Genomic DNA, 22,448 nt, shown 5'->3' on the forward strand with positions numbered 1-22,448 from the left:
GTGGCCCCGGGACCCTCCCCTGCTGTGGTGCTGGGGGCTGTCCAGAGACAGAAATCCCGGGGTTTAATTCTGGATCTGAGCAAAACCAGGCAAAAAAATCCTGCCGTGCACCGAGCCAGTGTGGAGGGGGTTATTACTCCAGACCCTGCTTAGACCCCTCTCATCCCTGGGCTGAGCCCCCTCATTCCCGTTCCCGCAGCGGGCACTAGGGATGCTCTCGTGTTCGGAGGCATCGCCACAGGATCTGCAGCATCCCTTGGACAGGAAACCGTCCCCGTTCGCCTCCTCCCCCCTCCTCCTTCCCGACCTCGCGGCTGAGCGCACATCTGGGAGCGCCTTCCCCAAACACATCCATCCCAGCTGCCTTCCAGCGGCAGAGGGAACATCTGGAGCTCCTGCTGGCTCCGAGCCTGCCCAGCCTCGCCGGGCTGAGCCCGGGCGGTGGGTTGAGCCCGGGGGGTGCAGGACCCGCTCGGCACAGCTCCCCCCGAACCCCCGAGGCACAACCACGTCCAGATTCATCCCCCCCGAGGCTGGAGCTGGGGGGGTGCGATCGCAGCCCCCCTCCCCGCCCTGCCCGGGGCTCGGGATCCGGGTGTGAGTCAGGGCTCCAGCGCTTCTCCCGCCGAGCCCCGCAGGGCAGGGAAGCTCAGAGGCACGGAGAGAACATCAGAGATGCTGCAGCCCCACCGAGTCTCGCCCTGCCTGATTTTCGCTCTGAGCTGCCGAGTGATGGAGAAGAGGCTTCATTACGCTGCTTTCTCCCCTGTGTGTGTGTGTGTGCAGGGAGCTGAGCAGCATTTCCCCCTCTCTCCTTTTATTTTTTAGCCTTTCCCTTCCCCTTTCCCTCTCCCCCTGGATTATCTGCCCACCTTTCCCCGAGAGAAGCACAAATGACACCGGCGGCACAGGGTGGGTTTCTGGGGTGGTATTTTCTGCCCAAAATGGAGGGGTGGGGAGGAGGAGGAGGAGGAGGAGAGACGCCTGAATGCTGCAGCTCCCATTGCCGGAGCTCGGGGAGCATCACCCGGTGGGTCTGGAGCCATCAGCTCCGGGAAGCAGCATCCTCGGCTTTCCGCACTAGTTAACAGCCCGAGAGCTGCCTCGCCTTGTTTTAAACTCGCTCGCTCGCTTAATCTCCTCTCCCCTCGGCCGTGTGTGCGTGTGTGTGTGTGCAGGGGGAGGACTTTATTGCCATTGGCTCCGCTCTCGCTGCCCACCCACATCTCTTCCACATCACCTTGGTGTCTCCCTAAATAAAACCAGCCCTCCTTATCGCACCGAGGAAATCGAGAGCGAGAGTTTGAATGGATTTTATATAAATATTTACCCCGACGAAGCCGCTGCCGCGATCGTGGGATAAACTGGCGGCAGCTGCTCTCACTCCCCTCCTCTCGCCCGCCCCTTAAAGGCTTTGATTTCTTGGGAGAGAGGAGAGATCCAGCTCCCAGTTCGAGCTGCAGACTGACCCAAAAAGCAGTGCCAGGCTTTAACTTAGCCATGGATCTGAAGGACAGCACCAGCGAGGACAGCATGGGCAGCCTGCAGCCCTCCAGCCTCCAGATCTTTGCCAACACCACCACGCTCCACGGGCTCCGCCACATCTTCGTCTACGGCCCGGTGACCGTCCGGCGCCTGCTCTGGACCTTGGCCTTTGTGGGCTCGCTGGGGCTGCTCCTGGTGGAGAGCTCGGACAGGGTGGCTTTCTACTTCTCCTACCAGCACGTGACCAAAGTGGACGAGGTGGTGGCCAACAGCCTGGTGTTCCCCGCCGTCACCATCTGCAACCTCAACGAGTTCCGCTTCTCCCGCCTCACCACCAACGACCTGTACCACGCCGGGGAGCTGCTGGCCCTGCTCGACGTCAACCTGCAGATCCCCAACCCCCACCTGGCCGACCCCGCCGTGCTGGCCATCCTCCAGGAGAAGGCCAACTTCAAGCACTACAAGCCCAAGGTGTTCAGCATGCAGGAGTTCCTGGCGCGGGTGGGCCACGACCTGAAGGATATGATGCTGTACTGCAAGTTCAAAGGGCAGGAGTGCAACCACGAGGACTTCAAAACTGTGAGTGGGAGCAGGCACTCTGCTTTTCCTCTTCTCTGGGCGTGTGTGGATGGTGGTGTTGCAGGGCCAGGGTGGTGCTGGAGGTCGCTGGCTAAGCCACGTGGGCACGGCGCGGTGGGCGAGCGGCTGCCAGGCTCTGGTGTGGCAGAGGAGGAGCAGGAGCAGCCTGTTGAGCTGAAGTTTGTTTGTTGGAGTCTTAACAGGGGGGTTTTGTGGGGCCACACCTGCAAGGGGCTGCAGCAGGTCCAGCCTCCACCCTGCATGAGGCCCGTGGCACCCAGGTGGCTCTTTGGTGTCAGGGCAGGGCATGAGATGGGTCCTGCTGAGCACCGCGGGGGCTTGGGGGGTCTCTTGCTTTGTCAGGAGCTGGAGGAAGCAGAAAGGGCTGGAAAGAGGCCAACAAGAAGGGCAGGGACTCGAGGCTGTTCTGAGTGGTGTCCAGCTGTACTGCCCCAGGTGTTTGGAGATGTGCTGGAATTACGGAAGGGGAGATTTTTCTGCTTGTTCCTGCTGTTCGTGGCTCATCAGTCTTGGTTTGCTGAGGAGTGTGGGCAGCAGCTGGGTACCTCCCTGGTGCTGTGCCATGCCTGGTGCTGTGCTGGAGAGAAGGGGGGGAAGAGGAGAAGCAGAGGGGAAGAAATGAGGCTGAGCTCTGATCCCAGTCTGCTCCGAGGCTGGGGGAGGTGGAGCGAGCCGGGTACTTGAGCATCCTGAGGGAAGCAGACACTGCTCAGTTCCAGCTCCTGCTGGCAGTGCAGGCTGCCCTGGGTGTCTGGGCTGGCAGAGAGTGCCAGGGTAAAATAAAAAGAATCAGGAGGTTGTCTGGAAGAAGTGGTGCCCCCCTGTGCTGCTGGGGCAGGCGAGGGGGCTGCAGAGGGGGCTGCTCCCCCAGGCTGGGGGTCTGAGCCCATCCTGGCTGAGATGTGGGGGTGCTGGGGACTGGGTAAGTCACACTGTGCCCTCAGGCCACGCTGGCCAGTCCCTTGGCACTGACTGAGCTGTCGGGAGGGGTGGGTGTGTGTGTGTCAGTGTTCCTGGAGTCAGGAATGCTCCAGCTCTCAGTGGTTGTTTCTCCGGGGGTGATGTTGCTCATTCTGCTCACTGCCCTGAGTCCTGCAGGGGCCAGGGCAGGTTTTGTGCTGGTCTGGTTTGTCAGCAGGATCTTTGTTGGGTTTGTCAGCAGGATCTTTGTGTGCTTTTAGGAGAAGGGAATATTTTCTGCCTCTGCTGCTTCTGGATCTCGCAGTAAATGAGTCCAACTGAGTCCTGCTCCAGAGTCTGCCATCACCTGGGCTGGGCTGCCTTTAAACCTCTGAGCAGGAACAGATCATTTTATGCCTCAGTTTTTGCCTGTGCATAACCCTGCTGCCTTGCCCTGCATACCCAGGCAAAGCACTCCCTTGTTTTTGCTCCCTGGGCAGGTCTGAGCAGAGGGTGGGGGTCGTGGGGGTCCTGTGGGTCATGGGAAGGAGTCAACAGAGCCCCAAGGAGAGGGGCTTGCTAAAGACAAGCCATGTGTGACCAAACCTGGAGAATGGGATGGAAAAGGAGACACAGGTGCTGAAGTCCAGGGGACAGAAGAGTTGGGGAGTGAGGACAGATCCCGACAGGATGGACAGACCTCCCTTACCTGGAGTGAGGGTGTGGGGAGCAGGAGCTGTTTTGCCCCTGGGCTTCCCAACAAGGCAATAAACACCAGCCAAAAGCAAAAGCCTCGAAGCCAGAGAGCAAACAACACCTCCAAAACATCTGCAGGCCTTAAAAAAGCAGGTCCTTTTCTCAGAGAAGGCAGGAGCTCTTGGCAGCCCCCCTGGGACACAGTGGGGTGTCAGCCCTGGCCAGTTAGTTTTTTGAGGCAGCTGCTCCTGAAACAATGATTTATTGCCTTTTTTTCCACGGGGGGACACAGTAGTTTCCAGAAAGACAAACGTTCCCTGTCTGCCAAATAAATGATGTGTTAAAACAGATCAGGGCCAGCTAGAATGTGGACTGACAGTGCTTGTCTTTGTCAAAGTGCTGGAGGGATTCAGGGAAATACTTCAGGCCATTCTGCAAAGCAGGTCCTGGATGATCCAGAAGACAACACTGCTTGTTGTGCCTCTAACAGGGGCAGGGGTTCAGTCTCCCTGACTCCAGGCAATCCCTCAGGATCACTCAACAGGGACACAATGATCCTGCTTTGCCTTCCAGATTTTACCTCTCGGAGATAAGAGGCAGCAAAAAGTGTCTGCTTGAAGGATGAGTAAGTTTTTCCACAGGGAGAAGCTGGAAAGGTCTTTGAGCTGCCTCCAGGCTGAATCAGAACCTCATGTCCTGGACGAATTTTGCATTTAATCACCACCAACCTGTTGCAGCTGCACTGGGGCTCTGTGACAGCCCATCCATCCTGCTGCAGCACCCACAGGAGAAGCATCACCTGCCTTGTTTCCTGAAGGGAAACAGGATGTAAATCCCAGAGCACTTCTGTGATACATCAGCAGGGTGAAGAACTAAGGGTTGTTTTTTGTCTGTACTCCCCAAATTCAGGCCCCTGGGAGCAGAAGAGGCAGGAGCTTTGCAGCAGGAGGCTGCACCAAGGCAGGAACTGTGCAATCAGGTGCTGCTGGAGGAGTCAGGGCCATGCTTTTGGTGCAGGGAGGGCTGTGTGGGGTGCAGGGTGGCCCTGGAGAAAGCCCACGGGGCTGTTGCCTCGTGGGGAAGCAGGAGCTGGAACTGGCACTTCGAAAACTCGACTTTCCCCTCCTTCCTCCTCCCCTTCCCTGTTGAAATTCTCTGTCGGTGCTTTTACCACCAGGATTTGAGCTGGGCTTTCCCTCCACTCCCTGGTTCCTCCCCAGGATGGTGCCTGTGAGACATTTCCTCACGTTCAGGTGTGCCCAGGGGAGTGAGTCCCCCGAGCTTTCCTGCAGAGCCCCCCCAAAAAGGACAGTGCTGCCCCTGTGCTGGCATTGCCACAGATCAGATAATGCAGAGCCCTGCTGTGGGCAGGGCAATGGGGAAGAGAAAACAGGCAGGACATGCTTTAGCAGCCCCATTCCCTTGGAGTGCTTGGAGGAGGGAAGTGTTGGGAGGAAAACAGCAGCAGCCAAGGAAATCCCCTCCTTTTTTCCTGCCCTGCTCCTCCCGGGAGGTCCTGGTTGGAGAGGACCTGGCAGAGGGGATTTTCTGGAGGAGCTGTGCTCCTGCTGCTCCTTGTGACTTGAAGGTCTCTGAGCCTGGGAGAGCTGTGGCTGGTCACTGCTGGGATTTTCTGGGAGTGCCTCTTCCCTGGGATCCTTAGGGTGGCTCGTGGTCCTTTGCTGTTCCATCCCCTGGGTGATGGCAGGGGAGCCCTGGGGCATAATTTGGTGTGTGGCACAGCAAAGGTGTGGGAGAAAACCTGTGAAAACCCTTTCAAACCCATCCTGAAGGGTGGGAGTGGATACTGGGAATATGAGCAGCAGGGGAGTGGGAAATCTCGAGAAAGGATGCCCAGCAGCCCAGCCCTGCCAGGCTGGGGCACTGGGGGTGTGTTCTGGGTGTTCTGGTGGCTGAACATGTTCCCATGAGGTTATTTGCTAAATGCAGTGTGTGGACTGGGCTTCCTCACACCTCCAATTCATCCCAGATAACACAATGACTTCCCCCGGGCCTGCTCTGCCGTGTCCATTTATTTCCAATAGAACTCATTTATTTTCAATCCACATTCTCCTGACAGACAGGGATCACATAATGGACAGGATCTCATGTGAATGTTGCTATTTTAAGACACAGGTTTCTGTCAATTTATCTGCCTTTTCCCATACATATATTTTTTCCCCCATTCTTTCCAGTGCATCCATGAGGTCAGTGATTAGTGAATAGCTTTTAATTAGCCCATTCTCGACTCTCATCACACAACTTCCACTTCCCTCAATAAAAAATAAATAAACAATCATGATGGTGGCTGCTAGACTTGGGAAAACTTTTCTTTCCCATTGAACAATTTTTCTGGAGCACTGTGACTTTTCCCAAAGTTTGCAGCAGGACCTGAGCTGCCACAGTGAGATCTGCAATTCTGTGATGGCTTTTACACAAACAGGTGGTTTTTCTCCCAAGAGATCAGGTCCTTGTGTGGCCTTCCCAGCCTGGGTTGTGATATCTGGAGCCTGGAGGTGCTGTTGGGGTTCAGTGTGTGGGCACAGGGGGAGTGCAGGGTTGTTGTTTTGCCCCTGGGGGTGTCTCAAGTGGTGTCTAAAAACTGAGGTGGGTTGTTCTTGGGTCACACATCTGGCTGACATGCAAACCCTGCCCTTGAGAAATGCAGACCCTCATCCTACTCCATGTTTTTCTGGACTAAGTTTCTCTGTCCCCTGAGGATTCGTGACTGTGGTGGTGCCTCCCCCTTTGTACTCCCTTTATTTATCCCAAACTGGGAGGATAATGCTTTAAATTCAGGAAGTTTCCTGAGGGGATGCCAGTTGGGCTGAACATTCACAAAAAAAGATCTTCCTGGGTTTGAATTGTTAATGGACTTAAAAATGTACCAGAGAGAAAGCTGTGGAACTTCAGTGAGGTCTTTTCATGGCAAACCTGATTTTAAATCCTTTAATACTGAAAGGGTGAAACAGGGACAGAAATTTCAGAAGTGAGGCTGCAGCCCATTGACTTGGGACCTTGGTGCTGCACATTTGAGAAGCTGAGACTCAAGACCTGACCAGCCCAGTGATAAAAATCCTCCTTAATGCTCTTTTAAAAGCTCTGTGCTTGGTTCTGGGTTTGAGCTGCTTCTTGGCCAGGCAAACATGGGCAGAAATGGGCACTGCCAGGGTGCCAGAGGCAGCTGGAGAGCAGAGGGAGAGCAGGCCCAGGGATGGGGAAGGACAAAGGATTTCTGTGTGTCAGAGCCAGCTGAGGGCTCAGCCTTCCCTGGCACTGTGTTTGGAGGAGAGCAAGAACCACTCCTGACTTCCAAGTGATTCCCATCCATCCCAGTCATTCATCAGGAGGCCAAGTGGGAGCTCCCCTGTCCCCTCCAAGCCACCCCTGCCCAGGGATTTGCACTCAGAGCAGCAGCTGGAGCAAAATGCAAGAGCTGAGGGAGAAATGCTGAGCAAGAGGGTTTTAGGGATAGAGGGGATGTCTGAGGGCTGCAAGGCTTTATCAGAACAGTCCTGGGAATTCCATGAGCCTTTCCTTGCACTGGGAACACCTCTGAGTCTCTCAGACAGGCCCTGGGAGCTGCAGGGGAGAGGTAAAGCTGCAAACAACTGAGAGCAAAGAGGAGAAATGTCTCCCAGCAGCCACGTCCTGGTGTCTCCTCAGCCCCTGGCTCCCTGGGACTAACACAGCTCCTGTCACAGGCTCTCCCTGACAGCAGCTCCTGGGCCAGGACTCTTTGCTGCCTGCAGTGGATGGAGGGTAAAACCATGGGAAGCTCTCAAATGGACTTGTGCTCTTTCCTAGATAGGAAAAAGGTTTGATTTAATCATGCCCCAAACTAAGTTAAGGCCTGGAAAGACAAGGAACATATAAAAACCCAGCATGGTTTCCATCTGGAGAGGGAAAGTGGGACAACACACCTTGTCCTGACTTTCTTCCTCACCCCTCGTGCCCCTTGGAGACTTCTTGGCAAATAATGAGGAACCTCCCAGATGTTCCCTCCTGGGGAACCTTGGGGCTTCTCTGACCAAGGGCAGTGGTGCCCTGTGGAAAAGCAAGATGTGAGTGCTGCAAAGCCCCCTGTGGGTTTAAACACTCCCTGAAAGGTTCTGCCCACCACGCCCATGGTCCTCACAGACAGAAAGGGGTGAAACCCTGAACATGAAACAGGAGAAGTTCTCACTGAATTAAAGAAGAGAACAGGTCTGACTTTGGTGAGAACTCCTGGGTGAGGGCCTGGGTGGCCTCTTGAGGTCCCTTCCAAGCTGAATTATTTTATGATTCTACAACGAAAAACAGGTGCTGTTTAAAATGTAAGACCTGCTGGGTCTTAAATCTTTTTGGTGTCCCTGTCTTTTCCTGGAATCCCAGCATGGTTTGGGTTGGAAGGGACCTCAAAGCCCATCCAGTGCCACCCCCTGCCATGGGCAGGGACACCTTCCACCAGCCCAGGTTGCTCCAAGCCCCATCCAAGCTGCCCTTGGACACTTCCAGGGATCCAGGGGCAGCCACAGCTTCTCTGCCCAACCTGTGCCAGGAGCTCCCCACCCTCCCAACCAACAATTCCTTCCCAATGTCCAATATAAACCTACTGTGTTTCAGTTAAAGCCATTCCCCCTTGTCCTGTCCCTCCAGCCCCTTGCCCAAAATCCAGCATCACTGCAGTGCCACGGGCAGGACAGTGAATTAATTACAGAGGAGAGTTAATGACCAGTGGGAGGAACTAATGAAAGCTTCACCCTTAGTCATCTAAACTTCCACTGCTCCCTGGCACTGAAATGGCTGCTGGAACAGAGATATCCATGACATCCTCTGTTTCTTCCCCCTCCTCCTGCCAGGCTGTGGAGGAGCACGTGGGGTCCCTCACTGCCTGTCACCCAGGGAGCAGTGCTGGGAACTCACAGCAGCTCTCCAGGGATGGAGAAACCCGGGAAAGAGGAAGGAGGACGTCAGGGAGGCGTCAGTGTGACCTCAAAGGGGTGGTGGTGTCCCATTTTGGGAGGTGGGAGGCACTCCCAGCCATCTGGAAAGGGCTGATTTGTTTGAGAGGGACCTGGGGTGAGAACTGACATTTGCCACCAGGTTTCCTGGTTCCTCTGTGAAAATACAGACCAGAAACTGCAGTTTCTGTTCACCAGACTGGTATTTTTCTCTGGATATACTGGTGGGATTAGGGTTAGGTTTAGGGTTAGGAAACTCCCAGAACATGACATGTTCTCTCCTCTTTTTCTTGGAGGTGATGACTGGTTACAGCAGCCACAGAGTCTTCTGATCATTATTTCTTTGAAGCATTTAATGTTTGTGGATTTTTAATTTTTTTTTCTTTTCTTTTTTTTTTTTTTTTACTGAAAAGAACCCAAGTGTTTTCCCCAAAGGCTTTGTGAAAACTGCAGCTGTGGAAGCTTCTCGAACAACATTCCCATCTAAACCAAGTTTTATGTAAAAAATGGACCAGTTTCCATGCCCAGCACGAGGAGGCAGGGTTGGGATATCACCCTGAAGGGAAGGAGCTGCTGGGTCAGGGGTTGAGCTGGATCCCTGTGGATTGAACTGCATTTTCCCTACTCCACCCTGGCCATGGATCCTGCAGCCACCACCCCTCTAAATGGCCATTAATTCAGGATAAATTATGCTGGAGCATCTCCTGGAACACAGGTGTCATCCACAGGGACAACCAATGGGTTCATTTCTGCCCAGGGATTGCAAGTGGATTACCAGGAGTCCTTTGCAGGGTGTGTGTAATTCCAGGGATGTGGGGAGAGAGAAGATTCCATTCCAGAAATGGCTGTTGAGGAGGAGCTGTGGGACAAACCAAACCCCAGGCTGACAAACCAACCCTATTTCCACTGAACCCCAGGGGAGTTTCCCCTCCTGAAGACGTTAATGGGGGTGAGATGATGCTGTCAGCCCCCACAGCTCCATCCATCCCTGCAAAACCCTCCTCATTATCCCTGGGAAGAGCAAAGAGACCCTCAGATGTCTCTGCACATCTGCATCTCTCCAGGGAAAAGCAGATGAAGAGGGAGAGGATTTTTTCCTCTGGTGCTTGTGCACCAGAAAAACGAGCAGGGGGCTCCTGGGAGGGGATTTCCCACGTGAAAAATGAAAGCTTTTTGTCTTGAAGCGTTTCTGTTTGCCATGAAATGAATCCAAATGAAAAACCTCAGCGCAGAATAAAACACTGCAGCCCTGGGATGTCTCAGGAATAACGATTTTTTTGGCTTGTTTTGAATTAAGTGATGGAAAAAGTGACCCAGAGCTGGGGAACTTTGCAGCATGTGCAGTGTCCACGTTGGCACTTGTGGGGCAGGTGCACCCCAGGCTCTGTTTTTGGGGGGTTTTGAGGTGAAATTTGGTATAATCTGAGGATGGTGAGGGTGAACCCTGAGTTATACATCCACATCTGGATTTCCTTGAGTAAGAGGGTTTCATTCCCTGCTTTCCAAGGGCAGCTCCCAGAGCAAGATGGTCCTACCAGAGCATCCTCTGAGCTTCCTGGGGATGGTTTCTCTGAGCCTCCTGTCAATACAGGGCTCTCCCTGCCTTCCTGTTGGCAATAAATTGTCAATTCCTGCTGCCATTCCTATTGGCAATAAATTGTCATCTCCTCAGGGCCAAGAGCTGTTTGCCTGGTTTATGTTGATGGTTAAATATTTATTATTAAAATCGATTGAACTTTAAATAAGGGAGGGGATTTGCTTTAACTTGTTGCAGAGGATGGGTTGGGATTTTGTGCAGGCACAGGGACATCCATCATTCCTGTGCAGGAGGAATTCAAACCAAACAGATTTTTCTCCAAATGCCTTCACTCAAAAAGCCATTTTGAAAGCTGTATTTTCAAATCAGAGTGTACCTGAGCACCCAGGGCTATTCCCAAACCCCAGGCAGCTTCTGCAAGTGCCTGCAGGCTAAACAGCCTCATCCCTGAGTGAACTGTCCCCCTCCCTTCCCCTTTGGAATGCTGTTAAACATGGAAGGGTGTTTCTAAGCCCAAATTACTCCTCCACTTGCTGTGCTGTTGGTTGGAACAATTAATTGCAGCATATTTTTCCTCCCATGTTTCAAACCCATGTAATGCAGGGGGTTAAAGCACATCCACCACAGTTATTGTTAATGCAACATTTAACCCTTTATTCTGAGAATCTCTGCAGCATCAGTAGTGCAAAACTATTAACTGTAGTAATATAAAGGAGCATTTCCAATCTTATGATAGAGAAGAACAATTTTCCAGCCATTGTGTTCAGGATCAGGCTCAATGCATTCAAAAAAATCCAGCCATTTATTATTGCACAAGATCAAATATTTCTCTAAGAGTCCTGCATAAACAAGTGTTAGTAGAGAAGACTTGGATCTCTGCATATCACATTTAAGCATTTTTTTTCTTCCAGAAAGAGGCCAAAAATACAAATCATTATGTTTATATATAAACTGTATAAACTGTACATTCCCAGTTTAGAGACAAACCAGTCGTGGAGATCAAGCAAGGCCAGTTTGGTCACCAGGGGCAGGGAAATGTGCTGGGCATTTATTTTGTTGTAAATCAGGGAGGTGTTTGCAGTAATATCTAAACCTGGGGGATGAACTGTGAGTTGTTCACACAGTCATTGTGAGCCCTTTGTGTATTCTGGTCCTTCCATGCTGGTTTTTTTTTTTTCCTATCAGGAGGAGAAACAAATGTCTGAGTTAAGTATGTTCTTGTCATTGCTCTTGTCTTTCAAAAAAGACACAAAACCGACAAAACCAGGAGTCAGGATGTGGCTTTTGTGCTAAGAAACCTTTCAGATCCCCCATCATCCCTCCTCCAAGCTGGGCCCCAGCAGCTCCATCTCCTGACCCCACCTGGAATCCTTTCTCCTCTCCTTCTGTGCAGGCACATCCAGGCTGGAGACATTCCAGCTCTTTGGGGTCCCCTCAGCCCTGGGGGGTTTGTCAGACAAGGTGTTGGCAGCTGGTTGTTGAGGAGGGGGGTGGTTCCAAGGTGCAGGTGATGGTTTGGGGTCACCCAGCCCAGCAGGGATGCCCCAAATCCCAGTTTTAGGCTTGGGATTCTCGCTGCTTGTGGGGAATCCCACGTTCCTGAGGTGAGAGAAACAGCCCCAAGTAGTTCCAGGAGAGGCTCAGATTGGATATTAAGGAAAATATTTCTATGGAAAGTGTCATAAAGCACTGGCACAGGCTGGCCAGGGCAGGGGTGGATCCCCACCCCTGGCAGTGCCCAAAAAACAAGTGGCTGTGGCACTTGGGTTAGTGATGAACGTGGTGGTGGGGCTGGGTGGGACTTGATGACTTTGAAGGTCTTTTCCAGCCTGAACAATCCCACGATTCCCTGATCCGTCTGGGCAGGTTTGGTGTGTTGCTCCTGAGTTGAAAGACTCAGGACTGGGTTTTTCTGCCTGCCCAGTGCAAAGTGGGAGAGGGGAGGAGTTGGGAGCAGTGCCTGGGCTGGTGAGTGTGGGTGGGCAAAGGATGGCAGAGGATATTCCCAAGGGAACACTGGCATGTCCAGCTCTTTTCCTGCAGGCACCAGGAGCTGCCTGCTGTGCCTTTGGACCTCGGGGCTTGCCCTGGGTGTGGGCAGCACGTGGGTGACTGTGAGCTGGGCAGCATTTCCACTGCAGTGGCACCTCAGGGGTCCTTTCCCACTCAGGATGCTCTGGTTTGGTGGCTGAATCCAAGGACAAAGTGGAAATCTGTGTCCTTCTGCTCCAGGCAGCAAAAGCAACCCAGAGCACAGCAGGAGCAGCACCAACTTCTGCTCGAGTTCCCAGGAGTTCCTGCTGCCTTGGGATTCTGTCTCCAAGAAGGGATTTGAGATCAAGGGAGGGAGGACACCTGTGTGGGTCTCCATTTGAAGTCCCCTGAGGAGCAGCTGAGGGAGCTGGGGGGGCTCAGCCTGGAGAAAAGGAGGCTCAGGGGGGACCTTCTGGCTCTGCAACCCCCTGACAGGAGGGGGGAGCCGGGGGGGGGTCGGGCTCTGCTCCCAGGGAACAAGGGACAGGAGGAGAGGGAACGGCCTCCAGCTGTGCCAGGGGAGGGCCAGGCTGGACATCAGCAGGAATTTCCTCATGGAAAGGGTTGTTAAACATTGGAAGGGGCTGCCCGGGGAGGTTTGGAGTCCCCACCCCTGGAGGTGTCTAAGGAAGGGCTGGCTGTGGCACTCAGTGCTCTGGGCTGGGGGACAAGGGGGGGATCAGTCACAGGTTGGACTTGAGGGTCCTGGAGGTCTTTTCCAACCTCATTGATTTCGGGATTCTGTGCAAAAGTCCTATAATTTCTGCACATAATGCTTGTCTCTATTCTTTCCCCACATTTTTCATGCCGAGCTGTCATAAAAAAACTCTTTCATGCTGAATTTCCTCCCTTTCCTCCTTCCTTTACTGGTAACACAGAATTATATTCCCATTTCTTTAAAATCTGAGGTTTAGCAAGCACATAAATTAGACTTTAAACCCCCAGCCCCAACTGTAAAGCAAACAGTCCTTTCCTCTCAGGGAACCATTCCTTCAACTTGTTATTTTGAGCTCCATCCTGGTTGTTGTCGTGCAATGGCAACTTTGTGGAAAAGAAGGTTAAGTGCTGAGGTTAAAACAGGTTCAAGTATAATCCAGAGTGCCCTTGGCAAAGACAGAAGGGTTTTAGTGGGTCTCATTCATCACTGCCTGACTGCTTAAAGTGCTTGAGTGGCTCATTATTATTTTTATATGCCTTTACAAGAGCTGCAAAAGAGCCAAGAGAAAAGTGTCACTGTTTTCCTCCCTTAACCCACACTCAACAGGGAACAATAATATTTAAGACTTCGGGGTGCAGTGGAGAAGGTTTTCTCTTCAGAACCCAAATTCCCCTCCCTGAGCCACGTGGGGCAGCTCAGGCTCAGCTCCAGACACGTTCCCTTGGGTGTGGACTCCCCTCCAGGGTGGAATTTTGGAGCTGAGAACTGGGAGCTGGGATTGCCAGACCTTCATGAAACCATCCCCTGTCCCTAAAGCTGCGTGTGGTTTTTCTCCTCATCCATCCCTGCAGGTGGACAAACCTCCCATGGGCTCTGCAGTAAAGGGAAGGATTGATTGTCCCATCTCTGGGAGTTGTGCAGGCACTGGAAGGGTTTGCTCAGGGAGGTTGTGGCTGTCCCTGGATCCCTGGAAGTGTCCAAGGCCAGGTTGGAGCACCCTGGGCCAGTGGAAGTGTCCCTTCTATGGCAGGGGGTGGGACTGGATGAGCTTTAAAACCCCTTCCAACCCAAACCATTCTGAGATTCTGTGGTGGTGCAACATTAAAATTAATATTTTGAAGAGCATGGACCTCGAACATCACTGAGAAAGACCTGTGAGTGCTCCAGCCCTGCCTGCTTGTTTGGCACATCCATCCCAGGGGACACACCCAGTGCTCCAAGCAGTCCTTACCTGGGAATTTGTGTGCAATTATGTAAATCACCACAATAATATCACAGAGATCCTGACTGGTGTTTTGTATTTTTTTTTTTTTTAATTAAGTGGCTGCTTTAATCTTACCAAGGCTCTTTCCAAAGCTGTTCCTTCCAGAGCTCAGGAGGTGCTGATGCCACTGGAGAAGGTGGTGTTTTCATTCCACCAGCCTGGAGCAGAGTGAGAGGATGAGGGGGGTTAAGGAAAAGAGGTGCCTGTGAGAAAAACTTCTCTCTCAAATTTAGAAGGATGGCAAAAGCTCATAAAACAAAAGAAAGAGTTTATTCATCATGCTGGGTCTGCTCTCACACCGAGTTCTTTGGGGAGAAAAGACCCCTTGGGTTTAAATTTCATGCATTTTGTAGTTTTACAAAAATCCCACCTTTTTCAGATAAGCTTAATATATTCACTTTTACCTAAAAAGGTTTCTTTTCTCTGAAAAGGGGCTTTCCCTTCTTTTTAATTGGCCACTGGCCATCCTCTGTCGAAAGTGATGATCTTCCTTTGTTCTTAGCCCAAAGAGAGAAAAGAAACCCCTGTGTACCAAACTCTCACATGGCCCAAAAGATTTTAATTTTTAGGAATTTTTATATTTCCCTTGACTGGCCAAATAAGACCCTGACACCCAAGTCCACTCTGAGACTTGGATATCTCACAACTTCGTGATACGCCTATAAACTCACATTTTTATTTCTCATACACCTGTTCTAGGAGGGGAGATGATGAGAACTGAGCTGGTTTAAGTGTGTGAAGGGCTGGGATTGCTCTGTGGAAAATACACCAAGGGATAAACCCTGAGGGGGAAATGGAACCATTCCAGCTGAACCATGTGCTGCCTTGGGAGCAAAGGGTGTGAATTGGTCATAGATAACTCGAGGCTGGAAGTTAGAAAGGATTTTTTTTATTATTATTCCTGGAAGGACTGAAATCCTGAAGGGACTGCTCGGTGGGAATAATGGGGATAAAGAGCCCAGCAGGGTTTGAGGCAGGATCATCCCTGGCAGTGGGATTAGGTGATGTGGGTGCCAGGAGCTGCACTCCAGGACCTCCCCAGTTCCATACACACCAACATTTTCCTGTTCTGAAGGAATGGGTTGGGTGCACACCTGGGTCTGGGCTCAGCAAAGATGGTGGGGTGCCTGGGAAAGCTGGAAAAACACAGCCATGTCCTGGAAAGCTCTTTCCCCTGAGTTCCTGGAGGCACAGAGTGTGAGTTCTGTGTTTCTTGGCCACGGGGAGATTTTAACACCCAGCTCATCAGACCTGGAAGTCCCATTAACTCAGCCCCTGGCCAGCTCTGCTTGGACACAGTGATATTTTGTCCAGCAGGGTGCAAGTCCTGGGGGTGTTTAACCCTGCCCAGGGCTGGGGGAAGATCCCACAGGGAAGCTCAGCAGCTTCTCTTGAGGGTGTTCCTGTAACTTGCTGTGAGCAGCTGCCCAAAACAGGAGGGTGAGACCTGAACTGCTCTGAATCCCTCAAACTCACGTATTGGTGTCAAGTTGAGGACACATCTGGGTGTTATTCAATTTTCACCTTCAAGGGGTGGTAAGAACACCCCGGGGATCTTGCTGATGGTCAGTCTGATGGAAATCAAGGCCCTGGGTGTGAGGGGATTTTTGTTTGCCTGTGCTGGTGTCACATCTGTGAGCCCCTGGGACGGTGTTGGATTTGACATCGTGCAAAAATGGCTATATAATGTACATATAATATCCATTATATAATGTATATAATGGATATATAATGTGTATAATGCTTAAAATAAATATAATGTGTATAATGCTTAAAAATAATACAATGTTCTTTCTGATTTATGGCGTCTCTGAGCAGCACAGGAGAAAAAGGGGGGACAGCACTGGCTGGAGTGATTCTGACCCAAACCTTTCCAGAGCTCTCAACACAACAGGGAGAGAAATGAAGACCTTATTGGAAAACACATGAATAAACCCCCTCTGCAGAAATGAGTTGGTCTGGGAGCTCTGATTGTTGTCTCACGAAAGAGAGCACCTGGGCTATTATCCCCTAAATGAGGGAGAGCAAACGCGGCTCCTTTGCAAAGCCCGGCTCCCCCGCCAGGCTGGAATGTGCTGCAGGATTTGGAAGTTTGCCCTGGGGTTTCCCGGAGAGACGAGGCTGTGGGAGCAGCTGGAGGGATGTTCCCTCTGCCCACCGGGGTTTCCCTCCCGCGGGTGGGAAGGGATTGTTGCCGCTGTTAATTAGGGCTGTGTGGAATGGAAACGTTCCCAGCAAACCTGGAGCAGCATCCAAGGGGTTGTGGAGCGGGTTTGGACCTCAAATAACTCCCCTGGCAGGTGCTCTGGGATCCCTGGAGTGGGGGAGTCTGAGGGCTGGCATCAGTGATGCTCTTAGGACAAGCCAAAGTGGAGATGGGGGCTAATTTTGAGTCCCTTCAGCTGACTTAGGGGGTGTTGGCTAATGAGGCTGGGATGGCTTCGTGCTGAACGTGCTTGATTTTAGTGGCAGCACTGGGAGTTTGCTCTGAGTCCCCTCTGTCCCCTTTTGAATCCTAAATTGGGAGCTCAAAAGCTCCACTGGCAGGAGGGCAGCAACGCCCCTGCTGCCCTCCCTTTGTGCTGCAGTTGGAGCTGGTGCTGCTGGAACCCTGCAGGGCTTTGCAGCTTCACCTTTGCAGAGGGATGATCCCGATGGAGAGGAGATCTGTGGAGCAGGGTGGCTGGGCCTGGGCTGCTCCTGCTGCACAGGGAGGGATGCTCTGCTTAACCAGTGAGACTGAGGAGCAAATCCATGCTGGCTGTGTGGGATGAAGGCAGCAAAGCTGAGCAGGTGGAGGAGGCTCTGCCAGAGCTCCCCTGGGCACTGGAATCACCTCTGCTCAGCAGCAACAGGGTCGTGCTGGTGAAAATACACCAGAATTGTGCAGGATCTGCCCCAACCAGCAGCTCAGCATCACCCTGAGCTGCGTGTGAGCCTGGGATGGGAGAGCTTCCCATCCCTCACTGCTGAGTTCCAGACCATTTACTTTGGCTCTGTGCATATGTTGTCAATTCAGCAGCACCTTCACACAGTCACTTAGAATTCACATTCGCCGGTTCTTAATGAATGTTTGTTCAGCAGAGCATTTTGCAGGGAGTGTGCGTGGTGTGCAGAGCCTGCCCACATCCCAGCAGCCTCCAACACCATCTGAGGAGAGGCATCGAGCTCAGAACCAAATCAGGAATGTGTTCTGTGCCACACGCTGCCTGTGGTGTGAGACAGGGGGGACTCTGTGAATGGGAGTCTTGCAGGGAAGGCCCAGCAGCCAAATGGGTTGAATCCTCCTTGCACAGGCAGTAGGAATTCCCAGGGATATTCAGGGCCCTGATGAAACTCTCTTAAAATCCAAATACAGTGTCACTGACACTCTGAAGCACCTCAGTGCCTTCTGTTCCCACAGCAAGGTCTGTTGGCTTGTTTGCTTTTCCCACCATGCAGGTGGGGAATGGAAGAGAACCAGGATAGATGGTAACAAGGGACCTTTGAGAAACATCCCAGGAGCCCCAGATCTACAGGAGGGTATTGAGAGACAGAAAAAAACATAGACAAAGCTAAATGTGATTCTTCTAAAGATCCAGGACTCATCCAAAAAACAGGAATTCATGGGCTGTGTGGATACTTGAGAGAGTGGTGGGAGCCCAGTGCACTTTGCTGGTAGAGAGAGCAAAGCAAATTCATGATTCCTGCAGATAAACATGCTGGAGTTAATTGCTGCTCCCATTTGAGGGCTGTGCAAATGCTGCAGTGACTAACAGAGCCTGCTCACCTCTGCTGGGCTGGGAGAGCCAGGGCCGAGCCTGTGCTCGGGAAAGACGTGGCAGGAAAACCAAGGAGCCCACAAAGGAGCAGCCAGCAAAGTGCAGCAGCTCTGAGGCTCTCTGGGGGCACAAACCTCTGACCAGGAAACAGGATTTCAGCAGCTCTTCCTTTTGCCTCTTTGCCTTCAAATGCAGCTGCTCCTTGCACAAAAGCAGCCTGGCTTTGAAGCAGGTCAGAGCTGAAGTCACCTCGGGCTGCTCTGCAGGAGAAATGCGTGTCAGTGTGACACCTCCGACAGAGCTGCTCTGCACTGAGTGCCCCGTGTGGGTCAGCCAGTGGCTGTAACCCAGCAGAAATCCAGCTGGGACCAGCCACGGACCACAAATCCCACCTGAAGGGGGGGCTCAAGGGGAGATGAGCAGAGCCCAAGGTGAAGGTGGGCGTGGAGGTTCAAACAAATGGTCTCGGAGAAGCACCAGGATCCTGAGCACCTTCTTAGCTGGTCTGGGGTCCCAAAGTCCCACTTATCCACTCAGACTTCAGTGTCTTAATAAGGAATCCCAGATATTTTTTTGGACAGTCTGTCAGCAATCCAGCCTGGACTGTTTTAGTGGCATGAAGACAACCTGGATAACTCCTTTTAAGTCTCAGACACATCACGAGCAGGTTCAGGTTCTGAACAGCTTGTTGGTGTTTTGGGAAGGCCACACCAACGAATTCTGCTTTCAGGCACCTGCTCAGCAGCTGGGAGGTTTGGCTCCCTCCCCTCAGCACTCCCAGCAGGTTCCAAACCTTTTTTCAGGGCAGCATTTCCATCAGCCTGGAGAGAGAAACCCACCTTTTGTTTCCTGCCGCTCCGCAGCAGCCAAACCGGGAGGCAGCAGTGCCAGGCACAGTTTGCCCCGTGTGCCTGTGCTCTAAAATCTCGTTTAGCTGAACACATGAAGCCAAACTCCTTCCCAAAGCCAGCTGCAAATCCAACCCTCCGGGACGGGAGTTTTTGGCAGCGCTGCCGCCCCGACACCGCCCGGGCACGGGGATTTTGGGGAAGGGGATTTTGGGGAAGGCAGCGCAGAGGAGGAGGAGGAGGAGGAGGAAGATGTGAAAGCAGATGAGCACAGCACCTCGGAGGGGCTCTCCCTTCTCCCAGAGCCGCCCACCACTCGGCAGCCACACAAAAGAGATGAGAGGGAGAATATTCACTGAGCCCCCGAGGAATGCGAGGCTGGAGGAACTCCGGGAGAGGGGTCCGTGCATTATTTATGGCTCTGGGCTCTCCCCCGCTGCAGGAGGAGTGTTCTTGGGCACAGAGGAGCTCTCAACAGCCAGTTTAAACCCCATCTCTCTTGTCTCCACCGAGCTGAGACTGCAGGACACGAAGGCAGAGCTGTGCTGGTTCATCTGCCCAGATGGCACAGCCAGGTTGTCTTCATGCCACTAAAACAGTCCAGGCTGGACTGCTGACAGACTGTCCAAAAAAATATCTGGGATGACTTAATAAGACACTGAAGTCTGAGTGGATAAGTGGGACTTTGGGACCCCAGACCTGCTAAGAAGGTGCTCAGGACCCTGGTGCTTCTCCAAGACCATTTGTTTGGAAGCAGCTTGAGAATTTGAACCATCAGACCCAGCAGGATCCATCAGACTCTGGAGGATCCATCAGACCTTGGAGGATCCATCAGACCCAGTAGGATCCATCAGACCCAGGAAGATCCATCAGACCCAGCAGGATCCATCAGAGCAGCTGAGTGTGGGATGGGACCTGCCACCCTGGAGGGCACATTTTCCCTGGGCAGGGAGTGCTGGCAGTGCCCTCCCAGCTCCATGTGACCCTGGCACTAATTATTCCCATGTTCTCCCTGGCTAGACAGGCTCTGGAATGGTGCTTCTGAGCCCACATCTTCCACCTGGGTTGGTTTGTTGCTTCCCTGGGAAATGCTGCTGCTCTGGGATGGGTTCCCGTCCTGCTGGAGCAGAGCCCAGACAAAGCAGCTTTTCAGTGACCAATTCTTGTTGTCTTGCTCTGTGGTGCATGTAAAATGCAGCAGAATTAAAATCAGAGCAACACCAAGGTAACACTGATCTGGGCTTGTTTGCATTTTACTTCTTTATTACCATAAAACGTGGAACTACATCATAACATGATTGGGTTTTACATTGTGTTACACTGGCCTTCATGGGTTGTATTAAATATGCTTTTAAATAGGTTTCCACACACATATATTAAGTGGATATTTAGTATATAATCGGTGGTTTTAGTATTACAGATTGCCATCAATATTTCACTACATCAACCTGTTAAAAATAAAAAGCATTAAAGACAGGAGTTGGAACTGTCTAGTTTATTCACCTAAAAATAAAACCCTTCATTTCTGAAGCAGACCAAGAAAATCCAAATGATTCATTTGGGCTTTTTGATCTGAAGTGGATTCCACTAAATCAAATTGACACTTTGCTGTGAAATGTTAGAAATGAGACGAGACCACATTTTCCTCTTGAGAGGGTTTTCTGAACTTCATGGAAAAGGTTGTCCAGCCCTGGAGTCACATCCCTGGAGGGGTTTAAAAGCCCCTGTGGATGTGACACTTGGGGACATGGGGCAGGTGGGAGCCCCCATGGGCACAGAGGGTGGAAAACGTGCCATAAATCCACCAACACCCCTCCAAACTCATGGTATCAGTGACTAAAACCTTCCTGGGTGGTGTAAAGCACCGTGAGTGACAGCCTGGGGCGGGAGGGATTTATTTTCTGTTGGGTTTCAGAAGTGCTTGAGGGATTTTGCTGAACCTGGAGAGCCTGAGCAAGTGGAGCAGAGAGAAACTCAGCAAGGCAAGAAGCTGCTTTGCCTCCCTGGAAAAAGCATCCAGGAGGCTCCTGAAGCCTGATTGAGCCAAAAACTCAAGCACCAACTGGCTGCTCTCTTGCAATCCTACATATTAAAAAATCTGAAAAAAACCCAACTTGTTTCAATGTGGCTTCAACTAATTTTAAAGAGTAACTTGTGGTAAAACATAGTGGGGTGTTCCCCACTCACAGATGCAGAGACACAGAGAGTTGTTTTCCCATAAAACAGGGATGTCTGAGCTTGGTTCTCTTCCAGGCCATGTCCCAGGGCAGGAAATGGGTTCCTTTTTTTCCCCCCAAATGCAGCAAAACTCTCTGGAGGGATTTGGGCTGAGCTGTGGCTGCAAAGCCTGCAGTGGGAGGGTGGTGTGTGCCAGGGGGAGGTGGGAGCTGTGAGGAAAGCCCTGGCTCTGGGAGCCACAGGGATGCTGCTGATGTCTCTTTGTTGGGCAAGGCACAGCCCAGGGGGAGCCTGAGGAAAAATCAGCCCCAAGAAAGGAGTGGGAAGTGCTGAGAGGCAGCAGGAACCTCTCCCAGCAGGAGGAAGAGAAGGGTTGTTTGAGGAATTTCCCACCTGGATCCTGCCAGCTTTGGGCTCAGCCAGCCCAGCAGATCTCCCAAACATGTCCTTCAAGTAAAAAAGCCCTACAAACAGTTTGTTTGCTCCTGGACCCAGAAGCTGTGTTGGGTTCATCGGAGAGGGGCGTGGGCTGCACAGGGACTCACCTGCCCACAAATCCCTGCTCTCCCGAGGTTTCCTGGGGGGGATCAGGCAGTGCCAGGGATTTTTCTCCTCCAGCACCCACCCTCTGTGCTGAAGTTTCCCAGGGGAAGTGGCCAAGGCTGTGGGAGGATGAGGGGAGAGCAGAGCAGGAGCTCTGGGGGCTCAGCCTCTCCCCTGGGCTGGAGGAGCAGCCAAAGCCCCAGGAGGTGTGGGGGGTCAGCAGCACCTCCTCTCAGCCCTCCCTGGAGGGGCCACATCCTGCATTCCCCCCCTTTTTAATTTCAAACAGCTCTGAAAACCCAGAGGGGGCTGCAGGAAAGTTTCCTGGAGAGCAGCAGGATGGAACCACCCATTAACTTCAAACCTACTCCATAAACTGTTCCCTGAGCTGGTAAACGAGCCCAGAGCTGCTTCCACTCTCCTCTTCTCCTCCCCTGCTCCCTGCCACGGCCTGGAAACAGGAAAAAAACTTGATTTTTGTGTTGAAATGCCTGGGGATCTCCAGGTTCTCCTGCTACAAGTTATTGCTGCTCGTTACCAGGCTGCCAACTCCATCCAAAGACATCTTTTGTGCATATTCCCCAAATCCCACCTCTTCCTCCAGCTCTGTGAATCTCACAAGTCCATTATCATCCACAAATCTCGCTCTTTACATTCAAAAATAGCATTTCTGAAGTCGTGCTTTAAAGGCAGGTGTTTCTAGCAGAGGATTTTAGCCCTTTTTTTTTTTTAGGATGCTCTCAGGAGAGAAGCCAGCTAAGCATTGCTAAAGACATTTCTTTCAGCTCTTGTGAAGCTAAACACCAACTGGCTGCTCTCTTGCAATCTTACATATTAAAAAACCTGGAAAAAACACTTGTTTTAAGTGTGGCTTCAACTTAGTTTTAAAGAGTAACTCGCCATGAAACCCAGCAGGGTGTTCCCCACTCACAGATGCAGAGACACAGGGAGTTGTTTTCCCATAAAACAGGGATGTCTGAGCTTGGTTCTCTTCCAGGCCA

General features: G+C 52.1%; 1 protein-coding gene across 2 annotated transcripts in view; it reads left to right on the plus strand.

The window, feature by feature from the left end:
* The first annotated feature begins 1,296 nt into the window (after window positions 1–1,296).
* The window catches only part of LOC127474244 (acid-sensing ion channel 2-like), a 162,549-nt gene continuing 141,397 nt past the window's right edge, over window positions 1,297–22,448 (plus strand). For both annotated transcript variants that reach the window (XM_051794782.1, XM_051794781.1), the window contains exon 1: window positions 1,297–2,064. In XM_051794782.1, coding sequence (XP_051650742.1) covers window positions 1,501–2,064 — 564 coding nt within the window. In that variant the 5' untranslated portion in view covers window positions 1,297–1,500. The remainder of the gene's footprint in view (window positions 2,065–22,448) is intronic.

This window comes from Manacus candei, unplaced genomic scaffold (genome assembly GCF_025592945.1).
Source record: "Manacus candei isolate 608988 ecotype Guabito, Panama unplaced genomic scaffold, ASM2559294v1 h1tg000040l, whole genome shotgun sequence".
Classification (NCBI taxonomy): Eukaryota; Metazoa; Chordata; class Aves; order Passeriformes; family Pipridae; genus Manacus; species Manacus candei.